Source organism: Lampetra fluviatilis, chromosome 44, assembly GCF_964198595.1.
Source record: "Lampetra fluviatilis chromosome 44, kcLamFluv1.1, whole genome shotgun sequence".
Taxonomy (NCBI): Eukaryota; Metazoa; Chordata; class Hyperoartia; order Petromyzontiformes; family Petromyzontidae; genus Lampetra; species Lampetra fluviatilis.
In genome coordinates, this window is record NC_136318.1 from 10,784,623 (window position 1) to 10,811,090 (window position 26,468).

At 46.1% G+C, this 26,468-nt stretch overlaps 1 protein-coding gene across 5 annotated transcripts in view; it reads left to right on the forward strand.

Annotated features, from left to right (window-relative positions):
• Nucleotides 1-26,468, forward strand: part of LOC144947376 (uncharacterized) — a 110,560-nt gene that overhangs the window by 55,838 nt on the left and 28,254 nt on the right. For 4 of the 5 annotated variants that reach the window (XM_078876658.1, XM_078876659.1, XM_078876661.1 and 1 more), the window contains 9 exons: nt 5,964-6,085; nt 7,075-7,097; nt 8,061-8,178; nt 14,415-14,518; nt 15,756-15,865; nt 19,626-19,695; nt 23,546-23,617; nt 24,096-24,581; nt 25,713-26,044. In XM_078876658.1, the coding sequence (XP_078732784.1) occupies nt 5,964-6,085; nt 7,075-7,097; nt 8,061-8,178; nt 14,415-14,518; nt 15,756-15,865; nt 19,626-19,695; nt 23,546-23,617; nt 24,096-24,581; nt 25,713-26,044 (1,437 nt within the window). The remainder of the gene's footprint in view (nt 1-5,963; nt 6,086-7,074; nt 7,098-8,060; nt 8,179-14,414; nt 14,519-15,755; nt 15,866-19,625; nt 19,696-23,545; nt 23,618-24,095; nt 24,582-25,712; nt 26,045-26,468) is intronic. The other variant, XM_078876660.1, reaches the window with a different exon arrangement.

A 26,468-nucleotide genomic window follows, 5' to 3' on the forward strand; every position in this document is an offset into this window, starting at 1 on the left:
GCACGATGCTTGTCCTTGAAGATGCTCGATCGCTCTTGCCGCTCGTCCGCTGGCAGCTGCAGACACCTTCCACTGCTGGATGAGCTGGTTGCACGCGCTCTCTCCTGCCCCGTGCTCTTTGGCAATGCACCAGCTCGTTTGCTGGTCGCCGTTCCTCACTCTTGTCTTGGTTCCCAGCTAGTGCTGGTCGGTGTGTGTGTGGGTCGAACCCACGGTGTTCTCACCGGCGCTCTCCTCTTCCTCACGGGCGGCTGGTCAGGCTCTTTCTCCTGCTGGATGAGCCGAGTCGGCACAACGCTTGTCGCTTGTCTGCTGGCAGCTGACACCCTTGCTCGGTGGAGCTCGGTGACGCTGCTGCGTGCTCTCTCCTGCTCCGTGCTCTCTGGCGGCGCACGATTGCGCGTGCAGCTGGTTCTCTGTGATGCTGGCTTGGTCAACGCTTGGCGTTTTCCGCCCTTTCTCGAGGTTGATTGCTTTTACGTTGCTCGTCAGTTCATCTCGAGCTGCAGCTGCTCGTGGGAGCTGGGACTCACTCTCAAAAACTTGCAAATTGTATTCGCACCCTCTTAAACAACTGTGAAAGCTTAGTACAATACAGCTTATCACAATCCTTGACTTTGCAAGCAACTCAAAACATCAGGATAAATGTAGAATAAAACTTTCAGCGATACTCTGTCGGTCCATGCCGAACTCAGCTCTTAACAACACATCGTCCCTTCTCTCTGCGAGACACGACACCCATGGTCGATCTCGAGGCCCTGCCCTGGAGTCTGCTTGCTGGTCATAGCTCTTCTGTCCCTTGCAGTAGCCCTTGTAGTAGCTGGCTGGAGTAGCCTCGATGTATGGTTGTGTCTCTGGTTATATCTTAAATTCTCTCCCCTCGGCTCGCCTTCTCACAAAGGACCGGAACATCCTTTGATTTTGCTCTTTGCTGTGGGCGGGGGGAGTTGTACGTGTGTCCGTGTGTGTGTGTGTGTTCTGATTTATTAAGCAATCTGTTAAGTCTCACCCTGGCCTGGGTTCTGTCCCCCTCAAGCCATCTTTTCATTCGTAGAAAACAGATGGCTTAAATTGCCTCACCCCGATTCTGATTGCGCAATAAACTCTCTGGAGGGAGGGGTTTCCCCTGTGACTGTCATTCCCCTGCTCCCCCCTCTTCTCTTTGTGATTTTATTGCTACCACATGCTTTTGGTAGACAAAGGCGGCTGGGAGGATTTCTCTATGGAATACATTTTATCTTGGTTGCGCGTAGTTGACCTATTTCGCCTTTTTATTCTTGTAGATGACCCTTGGTCTAATACTTCATAATTATTATTTTGTTTATGTTCACTTATTCTTGTCGCTAAGTTTTTGGACTTTTCCGTTAACTAAAATAACCTAAAAAAAAACTTGCCTGTTTGGTTTTCGCTGCCCGAGAAGTTGGCGATGCCTGGTTTTTTTAAATTACGTTTTATGGCTTATCTCCGGCTCTCTGGTCCCGAGTGTGAAAGGCGGCTGCTCGTGAGGGGAGGGTTTTACATCACCCCCTTTTGCTCCAAGTGACCCCGCGATTGATTATTTAAAAAAAATATTGGCAGAATTATTCTTAATGTTTTTTTTTGGAAAAAGGCCTATATGTACAACAGACTGACACACATACACATACATAGACTCACACACACATTGCCGTACACACACATAGATATGGACTCTCACACACAGACATATACTTTAGATACACACACATGGAGTTAACCACACATCAACTCACACACACACTGACTTACACACATCGAGTGACACGCACACATGTATAGACTTACACACACACACATGGACTGACACACATACACATGGACGTGTACACACACATTGACACGCACATTGACTTACACACTGACAAGGAGCCATGCACACACATCGACTAACACACACACAGCGACTGATAAACACACATGGACTGACACGCACACTTGGACTGACACACAAACACATCGACATACACACACACACATAGGGCATTGTCGGTTCGAAAAAGACACACGCATGGACTTACACACAGACGCATGGACCTACATGCACACACATATGGACTGAACCACACACATCGACTCACACACACATATGGACGTGCACAGCAATCCCCGATGATGGCACAGCTATCAGCATCGCAATCGCATTGCTACAGTGGACATAAAAATCTGGCAATACAGGCAGCAGCTGAAAAAGCAGGATACAGTTGACATGAAAGGCTGGCAGTAGTGAGGTATACACTCATAATGGGCAAAAGCAAAATTAACAGTGTGGATAATAGTGGCAGTGCACTCACGTTAATGAATCAGCAGGCAGCAGTCCACAGCACAGACTGGCAGTACACCGTCGTAGCGTCATAAAAACGCACCAAAAAAAGGAAATATTGAGCAACCTAATAATGAAAAATTAGTTTTTTGCACACAAACATTATTATTGTAATATTAGCCAACTTATTAGTTTCATAATAGTAAACAATGAACCTGAGTTGTTATCTGCACACAAACATTATGTTTGTAATATTTTTTTACTTATTTGTTTAATAATAGTAAACAATAAACCTAAGTTCTTAGCGAAAGATTCAATAAAATGGTACTTTACATTGGCGTGGTGAGGCCTAGTCCCGTGCAGAGCTCGCGGCCTCGCCTAGATTGGCAAGTCGGAGGAGGTGAGACATTGCCAGGCTAGGGGCTGGGCCGCTACCCCCCCCCCCACCATCCCCCCGCCCGAGCTACAATAATCCTACAAGAAAACTATGCACTAATATTAGTATGTACTGACCCTAGAGTAGTAAGTGCACACATTGGGGTGGGGGGGGAGAGAAGAGGACATGACACTTGGATGAATGTACCGTCAGGGTTGCGTGTATTTTTTGTGCATTTTGAACGCGAAGGAGAAATCCCCCCCACCCTCCACCAATGATGTGCATGCATTGCTAGGGGCAACCCCCCTGCAGCTTGGGCGGGGCGTGGAGATACATAATTAATGCAAAATCGCCAAAAAACGCTAATTTAACTAAGTTAAAGGTGACGAACGTAAAAAAGGAATAGCCTATTCCCATATTGTGGTGGTACCTGTTATGATTACAGCAGTGCATATTGTGGTGGTACCTGCTATGATTACAGCAGTGCATATTGTGGTTTCTGCTATGATTACAGCAGTGCATACTGACTGTGGTGGTATCTGCTATGATCACAGCAGTGCATACTGACTGGTGGCACCTGCTATGATTACAGCAGTGCATACTGACTGTGGTGGCACCTGCTATGATTACAGCAGTGCATATTGAGGTTTCTGCTATGATTATAGCAGTGCATAATGCTGTGGTGGTACTGCTATAATTACAGCAGTGCATACTACTGTTGTGGTACCTGCTATAATTACAGCAGTGCATACTGCTGTGGTGGTACCTGCAATGATTACAGCAGTGCATATTGTGGTCGTACCTGCTATGATTACAGTAGTGCATACTGACTGATGGTTCCTGCTATGATTACAGCAGTGCATACTGACTGGTGGTACCTGCTATGATTACAGCAGTGCATACTGACTGTGGTGGTTTCTGCTATGATTACAGCAGTGCATACTGACTGTGGTGGAACTGCTATGATTACAGCAGTGCATGCTGCTGTTGTGGTACCTGCTATGATTACAGCAGTGCATATTGTGGTGGTACCTGCTATGATTACAGCAGTGGATACCGACTGTGGTGGTACCTGCTTACACTACAGTAGTACATGCTGACTCTATCTTATATATCATATGTAAAAGGCAAATTTGTGAATGTGTGTCTGTTCGAAATGTTTAGCATACCGTGATTGCGGGGAGGCCTTTGACGTGGAGGATGCCGTGATACACTCACTCATCTTACACTGACTCACTCACACATCATACGCTGACTCACTCATCATACACTGACTCACACATCATAAACTCACTCACACAACCACCGACCAATTCACTCATCATACACTAATTCACTCATCATACACTCACTCATACGCTGACTCACTCATCATAAGCTGACTCACTAACACATCATACACTCACACTACCACTGACTCACTCGCACATCATACACTGGGAGTGTCATGCTGCCAGTTATGGCTGCAAGTTTGGTCGTACATGTTATGTATATCGTTTATTGTTAAATGAGAATCACAGTTCCTATGATTCCTGTTGTTACATTATTTTTATAGCTTTATTTTGGTGATTTAGAAAACATGGTTAATCTATTCATAATCAACATTTTTGGGTTTAGATCGCATTATTTATAAATGTGTCGTAACCCTCCACCACCCGACACGGCCAATCAGTAAAAAAGTGTCACGTTGATAAAAGACAAATAGTTCACTGCTTTAGCCCACCGGTGTGTTGAAGCGTGAAACCACAACATTTACAATTTGAGTACGACGTTTCGCTGGTAATTGCATCCAGCATCATCGGGCAATTCGCCAGAATTCTGGCGAATTGCCCGATGATGTCAACGTGACACTTTTTAACTGATTGGCCGTGTCGGGTGGTGGAGGGTTACGACACATTTATAAATAACGCGATCTAAACCCAAAAACGTTGATTATGAATAATATTGGTCTCGAAAGCCTACGTGTTAAATGGTTAATCTATCTTATGGTTGCTATTGTTTTACTTGCATCACACTGGGATTTGAGCACACAGCGTTATAATACGTTTTTTTTTAAGATTTGCTGGTTTATCCAGGATGTTTCTGTGGCGCGTCATCGCTTCAAGACGATTCTAAAGTAATCTACAACATTCAATTCCTTTGCGCGATTTAAAGAATCGATTCTTGGCACGCTTGGGTTTAATTTTAAATAAGTTTTATTTTCATTTGTATGTTATGTTTTTAAGTTTTCAGAAGTTTTTAAATCTATTTTTGCCCCGCGCAACGCTGGGTATTTCCCGCTAGTAGCAGTATATATCGACTCTATAGCACAAAGTCCTCACCTGACAGTGGCGTGCAGAGCCCCCGGCCTCGCCTAGATTTCCCAGCTGGCCGAGGCTGGGGGCTGGGCCGCTACCCCCCCCCGCCCACGCTACAATAAAACGATGTATAAGCGCTATAATATTAGTATTTTCCGACCCTATAATAGTAAGTCCACACATTGGTGTGGGGAGGGGAGAGAAGAGGACGTGACACTTTGATGAATTTACCTCAGCGTCGCGTGTATTTTTTTTGCATTTTGAACGCGAAGGAGAAATCCCCCCCCCACCCTCCACCGATGACGTGTGTGCGTTGCCAGGGGCAAACCCCCTGCAGCTTGGGCGGCAAAAATAAATAAATAAAAATCTCACAAAAACGCGATTTATACTAATTTAAAGGTGACGGATGGGAAAACGGAATAGCCTATCCCCACCGCGGGGCTCGGAGTGTGCCGCCCGCAAATTTTCTACGTAAACCCCACGGTCCGAGAGCCAAATCCCTCGCAAGCGCGCGTGCGCATATGGACAGACATAGGGACAGATGAGGTAGAGTGATGAAATTGGCTGGTGTGCTCTGATTATTACATCACAGCATCGTGAGAGATGTAAACTGCTTGAAGAGGCCTTCATCGAGCAGTGGATTAATCATGGCTGATAAAGAGTATCAATTGTCATTTTTGTTGTAACACTAATATAATAACTATTATGTATGTAAAATGGCAATTAATAGATAACTTTTAGATGTGCCCGTTTTCGTCAGATCTCGGAAGATAAGCAGGGTTGAATCTGGATGGTCTTCGCAATGGGTGACCGTATTGGTGTCTGTCTCCCTAGGCTCAGACCATGAACTCGGTACACTTGAAAACCCCATTTAATCACGAGTCGCCGAAACCTGAAATTCGAACTGACAACACTCAGCATTGCCGGCTTAGTGCCGTGATCCCGGAGCCACACGACCTTCTCCTCTGGTGGTGGATGACATTTTGTGAATCTCCACGCTTCTCATTGGCAGTGCTACCTATTTGAGTTTGGAGAGTTGGACATCTGTCGTCGACCGCGCCAGGTCTGCCCGTATGCCATGGTGGCCTTCTCCTACGAAGGAGACGGCATATCCGTTTCTCTCAGGGACAAAAGGTAAGACAAACTGCTGTCAGATCTTCCGACAGCTATTCCCACATTCTTTTGGGATCACCCGCCCGGGGTCTCCACCCATACCACTACCCCGCCACTTCTCACTCTTCTGACCCGAGCCACAATTGTCACCCTATTGTGCACGTGGTGACGTACAATCTGTTCAATTCGTAACAGACCACTACTCATGTTGCGCTTGCACAGGATTTACGGACGCTATACATCAAGCAGCTCCTGATACAATTTAATCTTTTATCAGACTCGCCACAAAGTTATATTGGTTCCTTTTTGTTTCCTTTACTTCGAAAAATCCATATGAAGGAGACCCCAACCACTTTAATGTCCCTGTTTTGTGTTTTCCTTCCATCTCATCTTAGCGCGGCCTCTTTCTCTAATCTCTGCTTTAAAAAAAATCCTCCGTTGATATTTCCCGCTGCACTCGCAACCACATGGCCAATCCCATCTCAAGTCTTGCTTTCACTGCTTTGTCCACAATACTTGGTACCCCCAGTTATTTTGTGATGGTCCTCACTTCTCTTATCTCTCTGCCTTACTCCACCCATCCATTGTAGCGTGCACATTTCTTATTTTCCAAGTATTTTATGTTCACCATACTTCATTACGCTCGTCAGTGAGGTTTGCTCAAATGTGGAGAGTGAAGTGAGGGATGCTCAAGACCGGATCTGAAGTAACTCCACAGATGTTAGCCATGACCAGGAATCAAACTTAGTTGGTCGGGTTCGTAGCGCAGAGTGCTAACTGATGTACCTCCGCTCCATCGAATAATATAATTATAAGATGCATTGTAATCATCAAACACATGTCAGTAATCCCAACTTGCACTCATGCAACGCAGAATTTTATTATAGCGCTGAGACCTTGTGTTTTACGTGGTTTTTGAGATGCGATTAAAATTGCACAACACCCATTGTGTAAGCCTAAGCAAGTCGGTCGCGCAAAGACAATGATGTTCTTGTTTTCTCTCTTCACAGCCGACCCACTGTCCAGAACACAGGTATAAAGACACCATTGATTAATTTGCTAAAGACTGCCACCACACACTCGCACAACGGCTCTTCATTTATATTAACTCGTGTATATTGTTTAATAACGAGGTCACAATCTTGGGCTAAACATCCCGAGCAAATACCCCATGTGAATCAAGTGCCTGTACATGGCAAGGCTTTCCTGGTTAAAGGAAGTATTGTATTTTTTTGTGATTGATAACTTTTAGCTTAATTCATTATTTTGTGGCACCCACCACAGCCTCCCACAGCAATTAAAATCATAGACTTTCTTGATCATTATTTATTGGTGCTTGTTTGTAAAAAAAAACTGGTGTTATTGATTTGGTTTTCACTGCCGCTGTTACACATGCTTTCGCGATGGTTACACGATTTGTGGTAGCTGACAGTGACTAATTATTGCAATTACATGCCCATCTACTTCAGTGCGCATTTTCAGGGTTTCCACAGGCAAGTTCCTTAATGCATTTGCCTTTTTAATTACATTTATATTTTTGCCAATTTTATCCCAATTGTGCCATCAGCATCATGTCTTGAGACAAAACCATGTGGGTTTTTCATTGTAGCCTTCCGCTATTGAGAAGTGGAGTCCTAGAACTACTTCTGAGATCCCTTCAGGGTGACCTTTGATCCACCCATTAGGGTACAGCACCTTCCCATCCTCTATTCTACAGAGAGTAATCTGTCTCATGACAGACAAGTTTTAATTATATCAAGAGTCTGGAATTGAACCACATTAATTGCACCTCTACATTTAATGTAATGGGAGTTATGTGTCCTGTTCGGTAACCGGGCTGAAACACTGATTCGAACCCAGGAGCTTCAAGCATGCCGGCTCAGCTCTTTGACTTCTGAACTACCTGGCCACTTCCTATGGGGGTTGGGGCTTGGGGAGGGGCTGCCTTAAAAGACTGGTTTGCCAGCCTGTTTATTTATTTTTGCTTGTTTCGCAGCTAAGGTCACACCGAAACGACATTACATTGTGTGGGAAGGCCAGCTGATGAACAAGGGACAGAACCTCGGACAAGTCACCCTCAAGTCGATGCAGCTCTCCGTGCTGCCCATCGCACTGTGAGTACCTTTCGCCTCCAACGCTGGCGAACAGGTGGCAGTGCCACAATGGATTCTTGGATCTACTTGGTGCTCTTCAATATAATTTGCTCGTTCTCTTGCTGGGTTTTCTTGGGGTACTCCAGTTTTCTTACTGTGTGCTAAGTGCACTTGTATGACATTGACCAAATATCCCAACGTAGCAGGAGCCGAGCGGTGATGGCTATGCGCGTTGCCTGTAATCCAGCACTAGAGGCTGGGGATGGTGGATCGCCGCACAGATGTTGTAAAACTACCTTCCCGTGGGTGTCAAGGAAGGGGGTGCCCCATACCCTGGTTCGTCAGGATAAGGCAGTCAACAGCAAGTTTACTAATTTCCATTTGTTTACATCTGTAAGGGGGAGAGAGTGTTGCCCCCTTGCGCGGGTGGGTTATTTCCGGGTGCTGTGGTTCCTCCGACACTTAAAATAAATGCTCATTATTCATTGGCTGAAAACATCTTAAACTAAAAACCCTATGCAGGACTCTCCTTAAAACGTGTCCTGCAACTCTGAATAATTAAGTAATTAGAAATATATTAATTATTATTTTAAAGATTCTGCAGAGGATCTTCTCGGTTAATAAAGGGCATCTACCTAAAGAGTGGCTTGCCTGTATGCATGTTTGTGCCGATAACAAGGCCGCTCCACCAGTTGCAACAAATGAGGCAATTATGTATGTACGAGCAGGAAGTACTCGGCGTTGCCTGGGGGAAAAATATATTTCAAAACTTGTCTTCTCTTAAAAACATAACATACACAAATACGAAGCTATTGTGAAAGTCCGGCATTCCGTTTGTCTGTCCATTTGTCCATCAACAAAATTATAAGAGGCTTGCAGAAGTCCTGAATCAAAAAGTAATAGAACGTGGGTGGTTAATAGTTGATCTTAAAGGTTTCCGAAAATTGTCAACTCCCCCCCCTCAAGAAATATTTTTACCCCCCCCCCCATCAAAAAATATTTTAACCCCCCCCCCCCCTCCCGTAGGCATATATACCTACACACCCCACATACAATAGTGAGTAGTATCTATTGTGACTCTGTAGTTGTATCTACTGACTGACTGTACAGTAGTATCTACTGACTATAGTAGCAACTACTAACTCTATAGTAGTATCTGCTGACTCTATACAGGAATACCTTGCACTTTCATTATCAAAGCAGAGCTTTTATTTAACTTGCAAATTAATTTTGGCCAGCGAAAAACGTACATGCAAATAACTACAGTAAATATAAAAACGTACATGCAAATAACTACAATAACTATATAACACATGCGTGTGAAACTTAAATAAACAGAAATAAAAGTTAAATAAACATAAGAATAAATAAAAAACTAATTAAATAAATAATCGCCTTATGCCTTTAAATACTTTTATTCTTGCCTAAGTAAACACTGTATTATTATACTGTTATCACTAAAATAACTATGAATTGTTTAAAGTATAATCACAGAAATAAGTACAGTATTAATAATATATGAATGAACAAATATAAGAGATGCTCACTGAACGACTTCTATTCAAAGACTGAACGAAAAGATGGCGCGTGGCGCGAACGTCGTGGAAGGTTGGATGAAATCGGACGAAAGAGGAAACCACGTAGATGAAATTTGAAATGTGGTTATAATTGAAAACGGCCGAAAAAGCGAAGCGACGAAAGTCAATTGGATGAAAATCAAGGTATCGCTGTCGTAGTATCTGCTGACTAAAACAGTATCTGCTGACTATAGCAGTATTTACTGACTCTATAGTCGTATCTACTGACTCTGCAGCAGTATATACTGACTGTAGGGGTATTTACTGACTGTAGTAGTATCTACAGACTCTGTAGTAGTATATACTGACTATAGTAGTGTTGTGACTAATTCGGAGACGATGAGACTTGGAGGTGCTTCTTCATTAACGAGCACCATCGGGATTAACACACTTAATATTTGGTCCGTTTATTATCGGCGATGCTACTCAGCAAGGACAGTTGGTAGGCTGTCTGACTAGCTGCGCCCCGAGATGGTAGAGACGGAGACGACGACGAGAAGAATGGCGATGATGGGGAGCCCACGCCACAGGGGCCCCTCTTATACTGTCAGCGTGACCTCGCTCCGCCCCTGGCCATGCCCCTTTTCTGGAACCTACTAGCGGGTTCCTGGTGTGCCGGTTCTGTGACCTTTTCCCTAGATCCTCGTGTATATCCTGGCCTGCTGACGTCAGGACTGCCGTACGCCGCACGTCCCCTTTTTTTCCAGCAGCCAGTGCAATACCACTACAGTATTATACTGACTGTACAGTAGTATCTACTGACTGTAGTAGTGTAGCGATGTCCATGGGCTGTCTACACTTACCTGCAGGGGCAGTCAGGGTCCAGCAGGGGCAGTCGTTATATCCCTATCCCAAAAGCAGGTGGGGGCTGTGAGGGTTCCAGGATCCCCCAGGACCCCTCCCAATAGGAGGGGGCTACGGGGTGTCCTGGGGTCCCCCGGAGCCCCCTCTGGAACTCTCTAGAAGGTAGGCGGAGCCACGGCTGATGCACGGGTGCTAGGTATAAAAGCTGGACCCCGGGAAGGGTCTGTGGTCAGTCCAAGACAGAAGCCAGAAGACCAGCTAGATAGGACCCTGACCCCTAGCACCCCTGCCCTTGTAAGGGTTGGGACTTTGTGTGGCTCAGTGGTGAGACCCTGGGAACCCCCGGCCCGACGTCCTTGTGAGGGCCGGGTTCGAGTGGGCCAGTGGTCGGAAACCCACACCTTGGCTAGGTCAGGTTAGAGTAGCCTCCCCTAGCCACCCATAGCCGGAGGACCCATAGTTGTTGTCCTGTGATAGGGCACGTTAGTCTGGAGGCAGTACTTCCCCAGGCAGTGGTTAGAAGGGTCGTTGCCCTGAGTGAGTTTTGGCTGTACTGCCAAGTATTTGTTTTAAATAAAGTGTTGCCTCCAAGATCCATCTCCGACGTCGCTAGAACTCACTACAGTAGTATCTACTGACCGTAGTAGTATCTACCGACTCTATAGTAGTAACTACTGACTATAGTAGTATCTAATGACTATAGTATCTACTGAATCTATAGTATCTATTTACTCTATAGTAGTATCTACTGACTACAGTAGTATCTACTGACTGTATAGTAGTATCTACTAACTCTAAAGTAGCATCTAATGATTCTATGGTAATGCAGTGACTCACTCCGAGATGGGGTTCTTAAGACACCTCCTCTATTCCCACACGTCAGGGGACTACAGATGTCCTATGTGCTTACACGCCAGTCACACATCCGTCTCTTGTTGGCACTGTCTAGCAGTTGACAGGGTGGCTAGCTCGCGGCGTCTTCAGGTGGTCGAGACGGCGGCGACAAAGGTGACGAACAGCGACACGGCGAGGGGGGTCCACTCACAGCAACAGGCCCGAGCTCCCGTCCCGGGCCACCTCTTATCCTCCTGGCGTGGCCTCGCCCCGTCCTCGCCACCCCCCCCCTTCTAGAACCTACTAGCGGGTTCTCGGCTTCCAGATGGACCCCTGTCCTTGGCTTCCCTTTTGATCTCCTCCTGACGTGTATACTGCCCCCTGCTGTCAGTACTCCTTCCTGTCATCAGCCTGCGTTATTACACTAGTCTAACACGTAATTATATAATAGATTAGTAATCAGTTCATTGTTACGATTAATAATCAGTTAACCAAATTACTAAATTTTCTATACTTCATAACAAACAAGTCCCAACTAAAAACGAACAATTTAAAAACTGTAATGAACTTAAGTAACACTGTTTTAACCTGCGACATGATTTCCGTCCTTTCTAAAGCCCTTAACATTCCCGTTACCCCACGCACAATTCCAGTAGATGAGATAATTGCTGAGGTAGAATCAGCAGTAAGACACCTTCCACATAATGAGGCAGAGATGACTAGGTACGAGGTTGCCAAAATAATTGAGAAAAATAAAGTACCTAAAGTAAATATTAGCTCGAATGAAGCAAAAGCCTTAAGAGAGCTTCGATTAAATAAAGATATTCAAATCTTGGCATCTGATAAAGGCCGCACTACTGTAGTGATGTCACGAGCCGATTATAATAATAAAATTATAATTTACTATTAGAAAGTACCTACATTAAAATTAAACGAGATCCAACTAATACTTTAGAACGTAAGACTACTGCAATCATTGCAAATTCATTAATCCAATTTAAGCCAAAGGCCTCAACCACCTAAGACTGTATGGGCTACCAAAGATTCGTAAAATCGACATCCCATTACGACCCATAGTAAGTGCCATTGGCTCTGCCACATATAAATTAGCAAAATATATAACTAAACAAATACAGCCCTACATCAGTAGGACATCTTAATTCATAATAAATTCAGAACATCTTGTGAATGTGATTAAAGATAACCGTAATGATATTCTGAGTTTTTATGTGATTTCTCTATTCACTAATTTTTGAGTTAATGAGGCGCTTAAATTGATACATTAGTAAAGAATACAGGTTTACCAAAAGATAATCCAAAACTAGCTGACCATTCTCTCTCCCCCCCTGCTGCCAAGGCCTATATAATCTCGTGCCACGGCAGATCTCTCGCCTACTTCAGCAGTTTTTTTATTGCTGTGGTTGTCCCACCTGATGACGATGGCTTGTGTTGTGATCGAAACGTTGTGATCTATTATTTTTCTACCTACGTGACTTTCACAAAGGGTATAGTTGGCCATTGTTTAAACAATACTACTTATGAAGAGGTGATTTCTTTAAACAAAAGGAAGGAGCAGCAATGGGCTCTCCTTTATCTCCTGTTATAGCAAATCTGTACATGGAAAACTTTGAAACAAGAGCACTTGCCTCAAGTACATTAAAACCATGTTTTTGGTTTAGATATGTTAATGACACTTTGGTTGTCTGGCCACATGGTAAAGATGCACTTAATGCATTTCTAAATAATTTCAATGCACAATCCAGTTCACCATTGAAACGGAGGTGAATAACACACTCCCTTTCCTAGATATTTGGCTTGGACATGACCTAAATGGCAAAATAACACACAGCGTTTACCGAAAGGGAACGCACACTGATGCCTTTCTGAATGCAGATTCACATCATCACCCAGCTCAGAAATCCTCTTATCAAGACGCTCATACATCGCGCTAAAACAGTGTCAGATGGTGAAAGTCTATGGAGAGAGATTAAACATGTTAAAGAAGTACTACGACAGAATGGCTACAATAATGCTCAAATTAACTGAGCTCTGAATGCCAAATCACGATTCGAAGCAACACTGCTGAAAGTGAATCAGATTATTAAAACAATTAAAATACCACATCTCAGGAGTAATTGGCAAATTAGCCCATATTCTGCAAAAGCAAAACATTAAAGTAAGAATTGTTACAGTACACAAAATTCAAAAACTGATATCTTGTACTAATGACGAATTACCTAATTTATCAACAGAAGGTGTATATCGGATTAATTGCTTATGTGGCAGATGCTATATTGGACAGACGGGACGTAACATCAGCGTATGACTAAAAGAACACCAAAGAAATATTACATTATTTCAAACACAACTGTCGGCAGTGGCAGAACATGCTTGCCAACAAGGCCACTCAATTGATTGTGATAACGTTGAAGTGTTGTGTAAAACTAATTGTTACTGGCCAAGACTAATTAGAGAATCCATTGAAATTGAGAGAAATACAAATAATCTTGATTTGAAGCTTTTGTGACTGCATTAATCCATACTCTTTGGTTCTTTTGGTAAAGTCACGTAGGTAGAAAAATAATAGATCACGATGTTTCATGTGAGCGGATCCTGAGCGGAGCCATGGCTGAGCCGCTCACACGCGTGGTCTTTGAAAGCATCTTATAACTTTTTTTTATTTTACCAAGTAATGAAGTGGCTTATCATGTGGAAATGTATAGCAACCATGTTTTTAAATGTGGAGGGAAAAACCGGAGGAAAAATCCACACGACAATGGGGCGAACATACAAACTCCAAATATATAGACGTCAGGGTTAGGATCAAACCCATGACCTCCTCTATACCAGGCGAGGTAGTCAACATCTTGCCACCATGCTTGCTATAATTAAGTTTGTTTTTAAAATCTGTAATTGTGGAATGGTTTGTATGCCCGTCGAGTTGCCCTTGAGAAAGAGCTTCTCGGCTCAGTGGGCTTTACTCGGTAGGAAATTAACTTCGGATTTTGATTTTAAAAAACTTATTTTGTGCCCATTTTGCAGCCCGGGGAAGATTGAGGTGGACAACACGGTGAGGAATGAGCACGTGATGAAAATGTTGCCCCGTCGTGTCTTCATGAAATACCTCTACGCCAACAGCAAGGAAGGTAATTGCTGCACGCGCGTGTACGCGCCCCCTTGCATGAAACAAACCACTCGCGTCCACGGACCTGACGTGGCCCACATCTTCTTTTAATGCGACCCGGAAGTGGGCATGCGACGGAGGGTGTAGCGCGAGTATTGTGAAGCTGTAAGACAAGAGTAGTTGAACCTAAGGCTCACGGGATGAATACGGCCCTCCCGCAACTTAATTTCGTACCACCCATGTGGCCACACGAAGTTGTGGCGATGGGAGTGCTTGAGTGTATGTGGTGAGTTTGGTAAAGTTTGAGGCTCATCTCCCAAATATAGCCCCGCGACTTAATATGGCCGCAGTGGCCAGATGAGCTGCCATGCTAATCGAGTACTAGAGGGGGACATTTTTGACCTGGCAATGCTTTTTTTTATTTGAGTGCACTCATAATTTGTCACTTCATGGTCCCCACCTTATTGCAATGTGCAGTCCTTTGTCAACCCACTGTTGGATGCAGGCTTCTCTGAGCCGGTAAACTGTTGGGGTTATTTGATTACACTTCACTACATGGGACAGTGCTGGGAGATGAAGGGGGTTGGTCAAGGCCTGTTTAGATGGCACTCGCCACTAGTTTTAGCCATGCTCAAGTGCATCGCATAATGCACTATGTATTGTTCTTCCCCAAATATATACATATATGTTCAAAACAGTGTTTTTTAATAGAGTTTTCTCAGCATTTATTAAAATGTTGCTTGGTAGCTGAGTGACGTCGTCATCCTATGATTAAAGAGCAGGATGTTACTCGCTGAGATTGATTAACGAACTGCATTACAGTTGCAGTGGCTGTGGACGATGGTGGTTGTGGTGGTGGTAGTGGAGGCGACGGTGGCAGCATTAGTGCCTTTGGTTGTGGTGATGGTCGCGGTGGTGACTGTAGGCATGGTGGTGGCGGTAGGGATGGTGGTGGCGTGGGTGAAGGTGATGGTGGCAGCAGTGGAGAGGCGATGGTTGGCAGCAGTAGTGCCGGTGCTTGGTGATGGTGGCAGTGGTGGCGGTAAGAATTGTCGTGGCAATAGGGATGGTAGTGGCGGTCGGGATGGTGGTGGTCGTGGTAGAGGTGGAGGTGACGGTGGCACCAATAATCCCGGTGGTTGTGGTGACGGTGATAGTGGTGGTAGGGATGTGGTGGTGGCTATAGGGATGGTGGTTGCGGTATTTCCCGGGACTATGAAGCAACTTAACATGGTGCCTTTTGTGTGTGCCGCGTGCAGTGAACGTGTATAAGTGGTACTGCTGCCTGTTTGAGATGTCCAGCGCCTACGAGTACACCTCGCAGCCGCGGCTCGAAGCTCTGCAGGCGAAGCTGAAGAGGGAAGAGACGGTGAGGTTTCAGTGGAGCTGGGCCATCCAGTTATTTCAGAAATGGGTTAACTCCACCGATTGTCGGTTAGAATGAGTTAATTTAGCGGGTGGCACGATTGACAATAGGTGTGTAGAAAAAAAATCACCTTTGTTCCCATACTCTTTGGTTCTTTCGGTAAAGTCACGTAGGTATAAAATAAATCATGACAATTCGGGCGCAACACAAGCGTCCGTCATCAGGTGTTCCCACGTGTGCTGCTGGACAGGAAACGATGGGCGGCGGGGTTCGGGGACATCGCCATCATCGATCATGTTGCTACCATTGTCTGAGATATATAACTTGTGCACTCAGTTGTAACATTGGTCTGAAAAGCCAATAGACTAATGGACTGAATGCTGTTTATATGTCAGAATCAGAATCATTTATCTTGGAGGAATCCGATGAGCTTTGAAGTTTTTTTTCACAGATGTCGAGTAGGGACGGGTCAGCGAGTTACATTAACTAATAATACAAAAAACGATATACAGGCAGTCCCCGGGTTATGAAAGACCCGACTTACGGAAATCCGACTTTACGGAAATGCTCCCATAAATCATGTAAAAATAATCTATATGCGGAAATGTTTGCTTTAGTTACGTCAGCACAAATAGTGCAGAGTAGTGAGGTTGCGGATGAATACCGTGGAGCGAGCGTTAGGGTGGGCAGCCACCTTACGCGAGGCGTAAGCCCCACCTTACGCTGCCTTCACCGAGCCCGAGCATTAAGGAAAATATAATTGTTTGTAGCGTTAGGTAATTTGTTTTTATACAATATGTATTGTGTGTATATGTAACTGTATATGTATAGGAAGAGGTTTGCAGATTTGCTGAGCATTTCTGTGAGGTCCTGGGGGAGGGGAAATCCCTCAGCCTGGAAAACATCATGGGGCAAAGTGGGGATGACCCTGCTGAGGCTGCAGTCCCTCAAATATTGGAAGTAGTCACCCCCTGCAAGTGGCTGGCTGAGGTGCCATCTTTTGAGGAAGTACTGAAGGCAATCCGTAGTCTGAGACCAGGAAAGGCACCGGACAGAGATGATCTCTCAAACGAAATGCTGAGGGAAGGTGGCGTTTGTATGCAGACTGCCCTACCTGACATCATAACAACAGTCTGGGCCACTGGACGGGTTCCGCAGGATTGGAAGGTTGCCCTGGTGGTCCCCCTCTTTAAGAAGGGGGACCGCACAGACTGTAACAACTACAGGGGCATCTCACTCCTCAGTGTGCCGGGAAAGGTCCTAGCAAGGATTATTCAACATCGACTTTCTAGGCATGCTGAGGAGAGGCTTGCGGAGCCCCAATGCGGTTTCAGGAAAGAACGGTCCTGCACAGATGCCATATTTTCTGTCCGTCTGCTACAGCAGAGGTGAAGGAAATTCCAACAAGACCTACATCTCTACTTTATTGACCTGGTCAAGGCCTATGATACCATCAATAGGCCTGGGCTCTGGGTTGTTCTTCGTGCTTTCGGAGTCCCTGACCCTCTCCTCACGCTCATTAAGGACCTTAATGATGGTGAGCGGGCCCGGGTAAAACTACGTGGCCGGGAGTCAAAGCCATTCCCTGTACACCTTGGGGTGCGACAGGGATGTCCTCTGGCTCCCACATTAGTTAACATCTATTTTGACCACGTAGTTCGTGAAGCCTTCAATAGCTGAACCGGAGGAATTTCCATTTGGTACAGATACAATGGGAGGCTGATCGATGCCCGGGTGCGGTCAAGGGATGGCTCCCTATTGGTCAACCATGTTATGTATGCCGATGATCTGGTAATTGCTGCTCACTCAGAGGAGGAGTTGGAGGCGCTGCTGCTGAACGTGGAGTGTGCCACTGAAAGGTGGGGCCTTACCATTAGCCCCACCAAAACTAAGCACCTGCCTGGGTATTTTGTACCATCGGACATTCCACCCCCACAACTCCCAATGGGAGTTAGGGCAGTTGTGGAGAGAGTGGAGAGTTTCCCATACCTTGGCAGTGTCATCATGACTGGCTCCGGTTTAACAGTCTCACTCAGAATCAGTCGAGCGGCATTATCTTTTCATCGGTTGCGTAACGCTGTGTGGAAGCTACCTGGTCTGTCGCTCCGCACGAAGCTCCACGTCTTCTCGGCCACGGTCATTCCATCCCTTCTCTACACTTGCGAAACGTGGATCCTCCTAATGGAGCATCTTCGTAGATTGGAAACATTTAGTCTGGCCTGTCTACGATCCTGGGTTTAACCAGGCTGGATTGTGTGAGAAGCTCACAAATCCTTAAAAAGTCCCATCGGTGAGCTCCTCCGGCAGGCAAGGCTGCGTTGGCTGGGTCATGTAGCCCGCATGCCCAGCCACCGCATGCCTAAACAGCTTTTGTTCGGCCGGATCGAGGGGGCTCAACGGGCGTGGTACGAGCTAGAGAAGAGATGTAGTGATGTGGTACAGGAGGACGGGGAGCTGAGTGGACTTGCCGATGACTGGTACCAGCGGTGTCAAGATCGGCCTCTGTGGAGGAGGCTCGTGAAGGACGCTACTGGGCAGTTGGGAGGCAGTCGCTCTCCAACAACAACGGAGGGCGGAGGAGCGACGCTCACAACAACGAGCGGATGGCTAAAGCACAGAAAGTTGGCACAGTAGGGGGTACAGGTATTGCATCAGCCAGTCATCTCAGTCAGTCGACCCGTGGCACCTGGGTCTGCCCCGTGACCTCCTGCCAGTGGGCGTTCGAAACTTCACGTGGCCTCATGGTGCACATAACCTGGCACAAGCGTCGTGGTGACATCACCGCCACTTAATGGCGAATGGCGGTTGTTGTGTACGTCTGTGTGTATGTATGTATGCATGCGTGTCGACGAGCCTACTCCGTCTTTGTGTGTATGTATGTGAAATCTAGGCCTTGCCGAATGCACGGTGAACTTTGGGAAGTGACTGCTTTCTGTTAACACTTAATATAAAAATCAATAATTGGATACAGTATATGTTCCATTGGTTTAATACATAATGGGTAGTGTTAGGGTAGATATTCGGTCAAATTAAAGAATCCGGAAGATGCAGGTAGTGATAGAAAACGAACGACAGCGCGATACAGTACTGAGAGAAAACGGTAGGGGAGGCACAACTATTTCAGAATAAGGGATTTTATCTTCATTTTGGGAGAACACTTTTCAATTTCTGACATGAAAAATTTGGATTACAGAAATCCTCGGGAACCGAACCCTTCTGTAACCTGGAGACTGCCTGTAAGATCAATATTGAGAAAAGGTCAGGAAGTCGCTAAAAATAAATATAAAGTATAGAAGCACAAATGACATAAATGAATTCCTACCGATTTGTCAACACAAATGCAAGCTTGGGCAAGGCAGCAAAACAACAACAGTGCCAGACCACACCAAGACAACACACCGTCCCATGTGTGGATTTCTGCGTGCATATTTTTATCTCCAATTAATGATAGGTTTGCATCAGGGCATTGCTTTTTTGCATTGACCGTGCGCTCCCATACTTTATATCGAGTGCTCTTGCCAATAACACCTAGCGAGATTCAGGAAATTTAAACCAGTGCTTGCTTTAAAGAAATGCCACTTGATAATATTGTCATACCACTCGTAATGGCTTGCCATGTTACAGTGCTGTATAAATTCTTATTATTAAACTGGAAAGCCAATTGACTGGCAGATTTTAACATTGTTATTTGTGTGCGGAGAAACAGAACCAAATTCTGCTCGTATTCGGTCTCACTGTACTCTTGTTTTCATTCTTTCTGAAGATGCTGGTCAAGTTTCTGGAAGATGGAGGCTTTCTCTTGGTGTTCCCACCCGGAGTGATAGTGAATGAGAGTGAGTGCATGTGAATACTGTTGTATGTGGAGGGTTTTACAATATTTAAGCTCGTCCATAATATAAAGGTTTTTTGGGTTAGATCGCGTAAATATATAAATGGGTCATTAATCATTTAAGCTCATGTCTTGGGGTTTTCTTACATCCGTTATAAGACCTCCACAGTGGTCACCAGGTCCATAGATCTGTCCAGCAGTACAAGTTTTTACAAGCATGAAACAGAAATAAACCACTCAGGCACTCGGTACACCACAAATCTGAGTATTTAATAGATCAAAGCATCAACTAGTGTCAAAATAACATCAACTTTGCATCATTATTCGTGTGCAGTATACATGAAAGACACATGACCAACCGACGAAACTGTATGAACCGATATATGACGAAGAAAAATACGAATGTCTAGGTGGATGATCTGCGAATGTACGAGCCCTCTAAAGTGTACTCCCCCCCCCTCCCCCCTGGCCTACAACTGTGGCCGAGTCTGCCTCTCACGGATTGGACTTCACAGCCACAGCAGACGCTGTGCTAAGACCTAACCCCCAAGGCATAAGAAATATATGGTCTCCCGAGGCTGCGATGCCGACGACGAATTAGAAAAGATCTGTTACAAGGCAACCGCTAGATGCTCCCTCTGAGTGAGCACCAATATCTCCTCCGCACAGGTGACGTTAAGGCAGCAGTCTCTCGCCATTCTTGGCTTGCAATCACTCAGTCTGCATCTGGTTCCGCCTCTGCATGCACTGTCTCAAGGCTGCCAGCGAGGGTGCAGTTCGCTCCTTCGGTGTGTCTTCAGTATATTCTGCACTGGAGCCCCAATCGCGGATGAGGCTCGCAGTTGACCGCTGGTTGTGCCCGCGCTGGCGCACAGCAGATGCCCATCACTCCAGTCGGCAGAGTCCCCCGCGTTGTCTCCGGTGTCAGGCACGAAGGTTTCTGCACAACTCTCAGACCTTTCAGGCGATAAATCAGAGTCGGTATGCCTTGTATCGGATTCACAAATCAAAGACTAATATATTATGTACTCATGCAATTTTGTAAACAATATGTGCCCACGTATATGTGTTTGCACTCCTTAACATATATATCAAAACCAACCTACATTATCAAGTACAGAAAAATATGCGAACTATATGCCATAGCCTCAGCCTTAAAAATATGGGAAAGCACTGGCGTTGGAGCGAAATTTTTACTCTCCGAGAACATAACAGAATACGGAAAATATCGGAAAAACCAGACGGTTCTCTACCAGTCTGGAAAAACAAAGTCTGTGCACCTCGCAATATATCAAAAAACAATCATTCTACCTATATTCTTAGGTTTTTTCGGTAAAGTCACGTAGGTAAAACATCAAAATTAATAAAAATAAAATAAAGATCACGACGTTTCGGAGGCAACACAAGTCTCCGTCATCAGGTGGGACCGTCACAGCCAGATTAGCTGCTGACGGTCCCACCTGATGACGGAGACTTGTGTTGCCTCCGAAACGTCGTGATCTTTATTTTATTTTATTTTTATTAATTTTGATGTTTTACCTACGTGACTTTACCGAAAAAACCTAAGAATATGAATCCTTGCAGTCACGAAAGCTTCAAATCTAGAATCATTCTACCAGTAATATATCAGAAGTTATCATTTTGCCAGTCGGTCCTCTTGGTGAGGTAGCCCATGGGAGCCATGCCCTTCGCATATGTAATAAAGGTCGTTGAGGCGACTTCTGGAATCCGGTTTTTTATTCACTTTTCATTACAGCTTTCCTTCACGCTGCTGACCGGCAGTGTGAGAGGGATAGAGAGAGAGACGCGCCGCCACGTGGCAACCCGGAGCCCCGCTCACGCGTGGCCCCCTCCTCCGTTCGTTCCCGTTCTGACCACGTGTCCTTCGTCTCCACCCCTATTTAATACCCGGGTCACGTGGTACATTTCCACCAATCCTGGTTAGCCTCTATGGAATCTTCCAGGCTCCCTCGTAGGCTCCCGGGACCACACCCCTGACTCATCTCCCCATTGGCTGTGGCCAAAGCCAACAGAACCAATCCTCTACTTACAGCTGTCACCTTTCCATTACGTCAGGGCCACGCCCCTAGGCTTCCCCCCATTGGCTATGGACCAGGACCGGCAGAGCCAATCATCGTGACGAGTTGTAATCCGTCAACGACCCGGATATAACCTCACATTGCACATAGACTGACTTGAGAACATTGAATTCAATATTAAATGGCAATTTTCAATCTTTAAATCACACTCCTTCTCTTCAGTATTAATTACCGTTAATGCAACCAGACCATGGAACGATGTAGAACCTAAGTCTTTAGAATGGGAGGCCGGATGTTATATCTGTAGTGGAGTAACGCGCGCAGGGGTTTGCAAGTGGTGTGCACGCATGTTCAAGTTACGGACAGTGAGGTCGAAACAGGGCGAACAGGTGCGGTGAGCGAGAGCAACGGAAAGGAGATGGCTAATTAAGATGCATAGCAGTGATTGGCTGGCTGCAAATGCAGGCCACGGGCGTGAGGCGACAGGAAGTTGCCAGCGTAATTAATGAGGAGTTCATAAGGAGAGGGATATATACGGGAGCGTGGGAGAGAGGGAGTTGAGTTGGTCGGAGTGAAGACAAGAGAAGTCCAAGGCCCCCGCTCTCCACACCTCGCCCTCTCCAGCGGTGATGGCTTAACTCCCACTGGAGGCAAGGTTGAGGTTGGAAAGGCGAGGGTAGAAAGGCTAGCAGTAGAGAAGCTAGCAGAGTATATAGAGGAATGCTTGCAGTGGAGAAGCTAGCAGAGTATATAGCGGAAGGCTAGCAGTCGAGAAACTAGAGCGAAGCGAGCGGAGCCAAGCAGGCGAGCAGATTAAGTGGGAAAATCACGACGGATATACGGGGTGTCGAACACAAGGAGTTCTGTTAAAAAAAAGTGACATAGAAAAAGAAGTTGTCCGTGTGAAATAAAAACACTACATATCCATGTATGCTCTTTGCTACTTGCAAGGACCAACATTTTTACAAACTTATTTCTGACAAAGGGCCTATGTCCTGTGAAGGTCTCAGATGCGATATTACTTTTTTTAGATATTTCTAGGCATGAGAATGAAAGCCTCCATTCCGAGACCATAACTCTGCTGAGAGGAATGAAGGCCCTGTTAATGAGCTCAACATAATTGCACTATAAAAGAGAGCAACTTAAATACACTTGTGATGTACAATTATTAATCTAATATTAATTACATACAAATTATCATCATGAGGTACACACCCAACAATGTAGCACTTGTCAGTCGTCTGTGACCAAATCACTGTACAGTCACCCGGTCTTGTCGGATCTCGGAGTCTCGAAGTTTTCATGGACGGATATGGACATACGTCCATGCAATGCCGTATTTGTCATACATGACTAGCGAGGTATGTGCTTCACATGGGGTCAGCAAGGGGTAGCACGGCAAAATGCATTGTTGTACTCTTACTTACATGCTCCAGCATTTATGCTCCCTTGACTGCACCAACCTGCACCGATCAACATTATGCAGGTTCGGTCAGATGGACCTGTGCAATTTGGGGAGATCTCATTCAGCAGTGGATTGACAAGGCCTGTCTGTACATACTCGAACATTACCATATTTTCAGAATTATAGCACACACTCTTTCCACTGGTATTTTAAAGCAACATTTATGGGTGCGTCTTATAATTTGATGTGCGTGACCATGGTTGTACAACCATATTAACATGGGGTACAAATGTAAGTGTCTTACATTCCAGAGCATCTTATATTGTTAGATTACAGCATCAAATGTCGGTTTGAGTGCTAATATCCCGTGCATGCATCATCTCTTTTTTTCCCCTGTTGTGTTCTTGCAGAATCTCACGATGTGGAGAGCAGCAACTTGAAGGCCATGTTTGTCTTCAAGGAGCCAAGAATCGTCATTGGCAGTGAGTAGTGGTCTTGGAAACAAGCTGGGGCATGGATACCCTGTAGGAGAAATGTTGAATATGCCTAACCCTAAAACAACACGAATACACAACGTGAAACAAACACTACGTTGACTAGAGACGTGAACATGGGATCTTCATGCATACTGGTCTCAGTAAGCTGGTGGGGCAGCAGGGACAAGTGGTGTTGACTGGTGGACCAACAAATTATCATCATCGGCAATGATCAATCCACTGCATTCCAAGCCGTGACCATTTCTCCCGATGCCATAGGTGGGCGGTGGTGGCGCACGCCTGCAATCTGGCACAGTGGAGGCGAGGATTGGTGGATCGCGTAAATGTTGCGAAACTCCCTTCACGCGGACGCCAAGGAGCCCATACACTGGCTTGCCATGAGAAGGCGGTACAGCACAGTGGGTGATGATGGCAGTGACCATGATTACATTTTAAAGGTACAGGTGTGACTAACCCCGAGTCGGTGCTGCTACATTCACAGACACCGGCGCGCCGGACACAACCGCGCCGGACACAACCGCGTCGGACACAACCGCACTGGACACAACTGCACTGGACACAACCGCAATGGACACAACTGCACCGGACACAACCGCACTCAAGACCCCGCTCGGACTCAAGTCGCTCCTCACCGCTCAGCACCAGCTGCAGGAGGAAGCACACTTCCACCACCATTGGAAGGGCAAGCAGTCGCTGCCACTGGTGCCCATGCCTTGCTCACGCCTGCGCCACTGCTTCGAGTGGCTTTTGCGTTGCGCTCCAGCGTGGCCACCGCCGCCGTCGTCACTGTCGTCGTACCAGCCAGAGGAGGTGCCGCACAAGAGGAGGGCAACGCGAGTGCCAGGCAAAGCGCTCCGTACCTACCTGGACAGGCCCGACAGCTTCATGATTGCCGTTCCGACCGAAGATCAGATGATGGGCGCCGGCGGCGGGTGTGTCACTCGCCTTGGTAATGGAGAGAGTGCAGCGTCGTGTTATCTGCCTTGCTCTGGTACACAGGATGTCGTGGGTTCGATCCCAGAGCCTGACGACGCCTGTTCTCTCTCTTTCTCTCCCCGTTATGGTCACGAGGATTTTTCCCCGGGTCCTCCAGTTCCCCCCCCCCCAGGTTTAGAAACACATTTCGATTATTTGGCTTCAATAAATTTCCACGTGTTATGATATTAAGCCACTTTGATGAGCTATTATGTGTGGCCAGGTCGCTTCTGAAAAAGAGCTAATAGCTCAGTGGGCTTTACCTTGTCATTAAATAGTTTTATTTATTTACGAAAGTCATTGATGTAATCTTCGTCGTCATCGTTATCTTATCTGGATTTTAAGACGCACGAAGGCAGGTTGTCGGCTGCGTAGCGCCGTGTGCAGATCACTTTTCCACCACTCCACCAAAGGCAGTTGGACACTCAGTGAATGCTAAAAGTTGAAGAAACATTTTGAAACATCGGTTTTGTTAGAACATTTTTCACACAAACACACATATAGACCACTACAAACGCATAAAATGTGTATTTAGTGTGTGATCTCATGGTTAATCCTAATATTCAACACCGTGTTTACCGCTCGGCTAATTAGTTTTTAATTCAAAGCAAATCGGAGGGGTGGGGGGGGGCTGCATCTTATAATCCAGGAGGTGTGCGTGCGATGCAGTCTATGCGCTGCGAGAATGGCACAACAACAGATGGACAGCTGACAAGCTACGAAGTGGCACAGGTGTGAACGGTCGCGCGGCGAGCCGCTGCCCCGCAAAATTTGTAAATGCATGTTGCGGACCCGTGCTTACCCGTGGATACTCACATTTCCAGGCCGCAGTCAGTAAATTGGTGTACAAATAATGAAGCGTGTATACATTAATTCCACGATTGGCAAGTCCGTGGTTGGCGAGGGATTGCTGTATTTGCATGAATCGCAAACGAACGATTTTTCAGTGGAGGATTCCACCAAAAATGGAATCGGCTTATCTGCCAAAAAAAAACCATTACCCCTCTCTCCCCGGTACCCTGCACCCCCGACACATTGTTACGTATATGATAAACTCCGCCGTTCTGCTGTAGTAACGTGCAATCTTTTTTTCCGCTACCACAAGGCCTGTGGGAGGCGGAAGACCCCGACCTGTCGTACCTACGCCCCGCCAGAAAGAAGAGCCGGTTCGGCATCGAGGCAAGGGACAACGTCGGGGAGGTGGCGATGAAATGGGAGATGAACGACGGCGGTGGCGGCAGTTTGGACAATGACGACGCCGGGGATCTCGACAGGCTAGCGATATCGCCCGCCAGAGAGAGGGACTGCGGGGAGATGTTAAGATGGCGGTGCTCGGAGCAGGAGAGCACAAGGATGGGAGGGGACGCGGCCGAATACAAGCAGACCGACATCGAGCAGCTGCTAGCGCTGGTGCTCGCCAAGAAGATGGTGGAGCAGGTGAGGCCATGCGTTTGTGACCGGCTCCTAATGGAGTGTAAGTATGAGTGATGGGGTTTGAAAGTGTGTGTGATAGTGTGGTGTGTTGGGGATTGCTGCTAACTCAGGAGGAGTTGGAGGCACTGCTGCTGAACCTGAAGCATGCCACTAAGGTGTGGGGCCTTACCATCAACCCCACCAAAACTAAGCACCTGCCTGGGTATTTTGTGCCATCAAACACTTTACCCCCACAACTCCGATTTGGTGATGGGGCAGTTGTGGAGGGAGTGGAGAGTTTTCCATACCTGGGCAGTGTGCTCATTACCGGCTCCGGTTTGACAACGGGTATCTCACTCCGAATCAGTCAATCGGGATTATCTTTTCATAGGCTGCGTAACGCTGTGTGGAAGCGAGCTGGTCTGTCGCTCCACACAAAGCTTCGGTT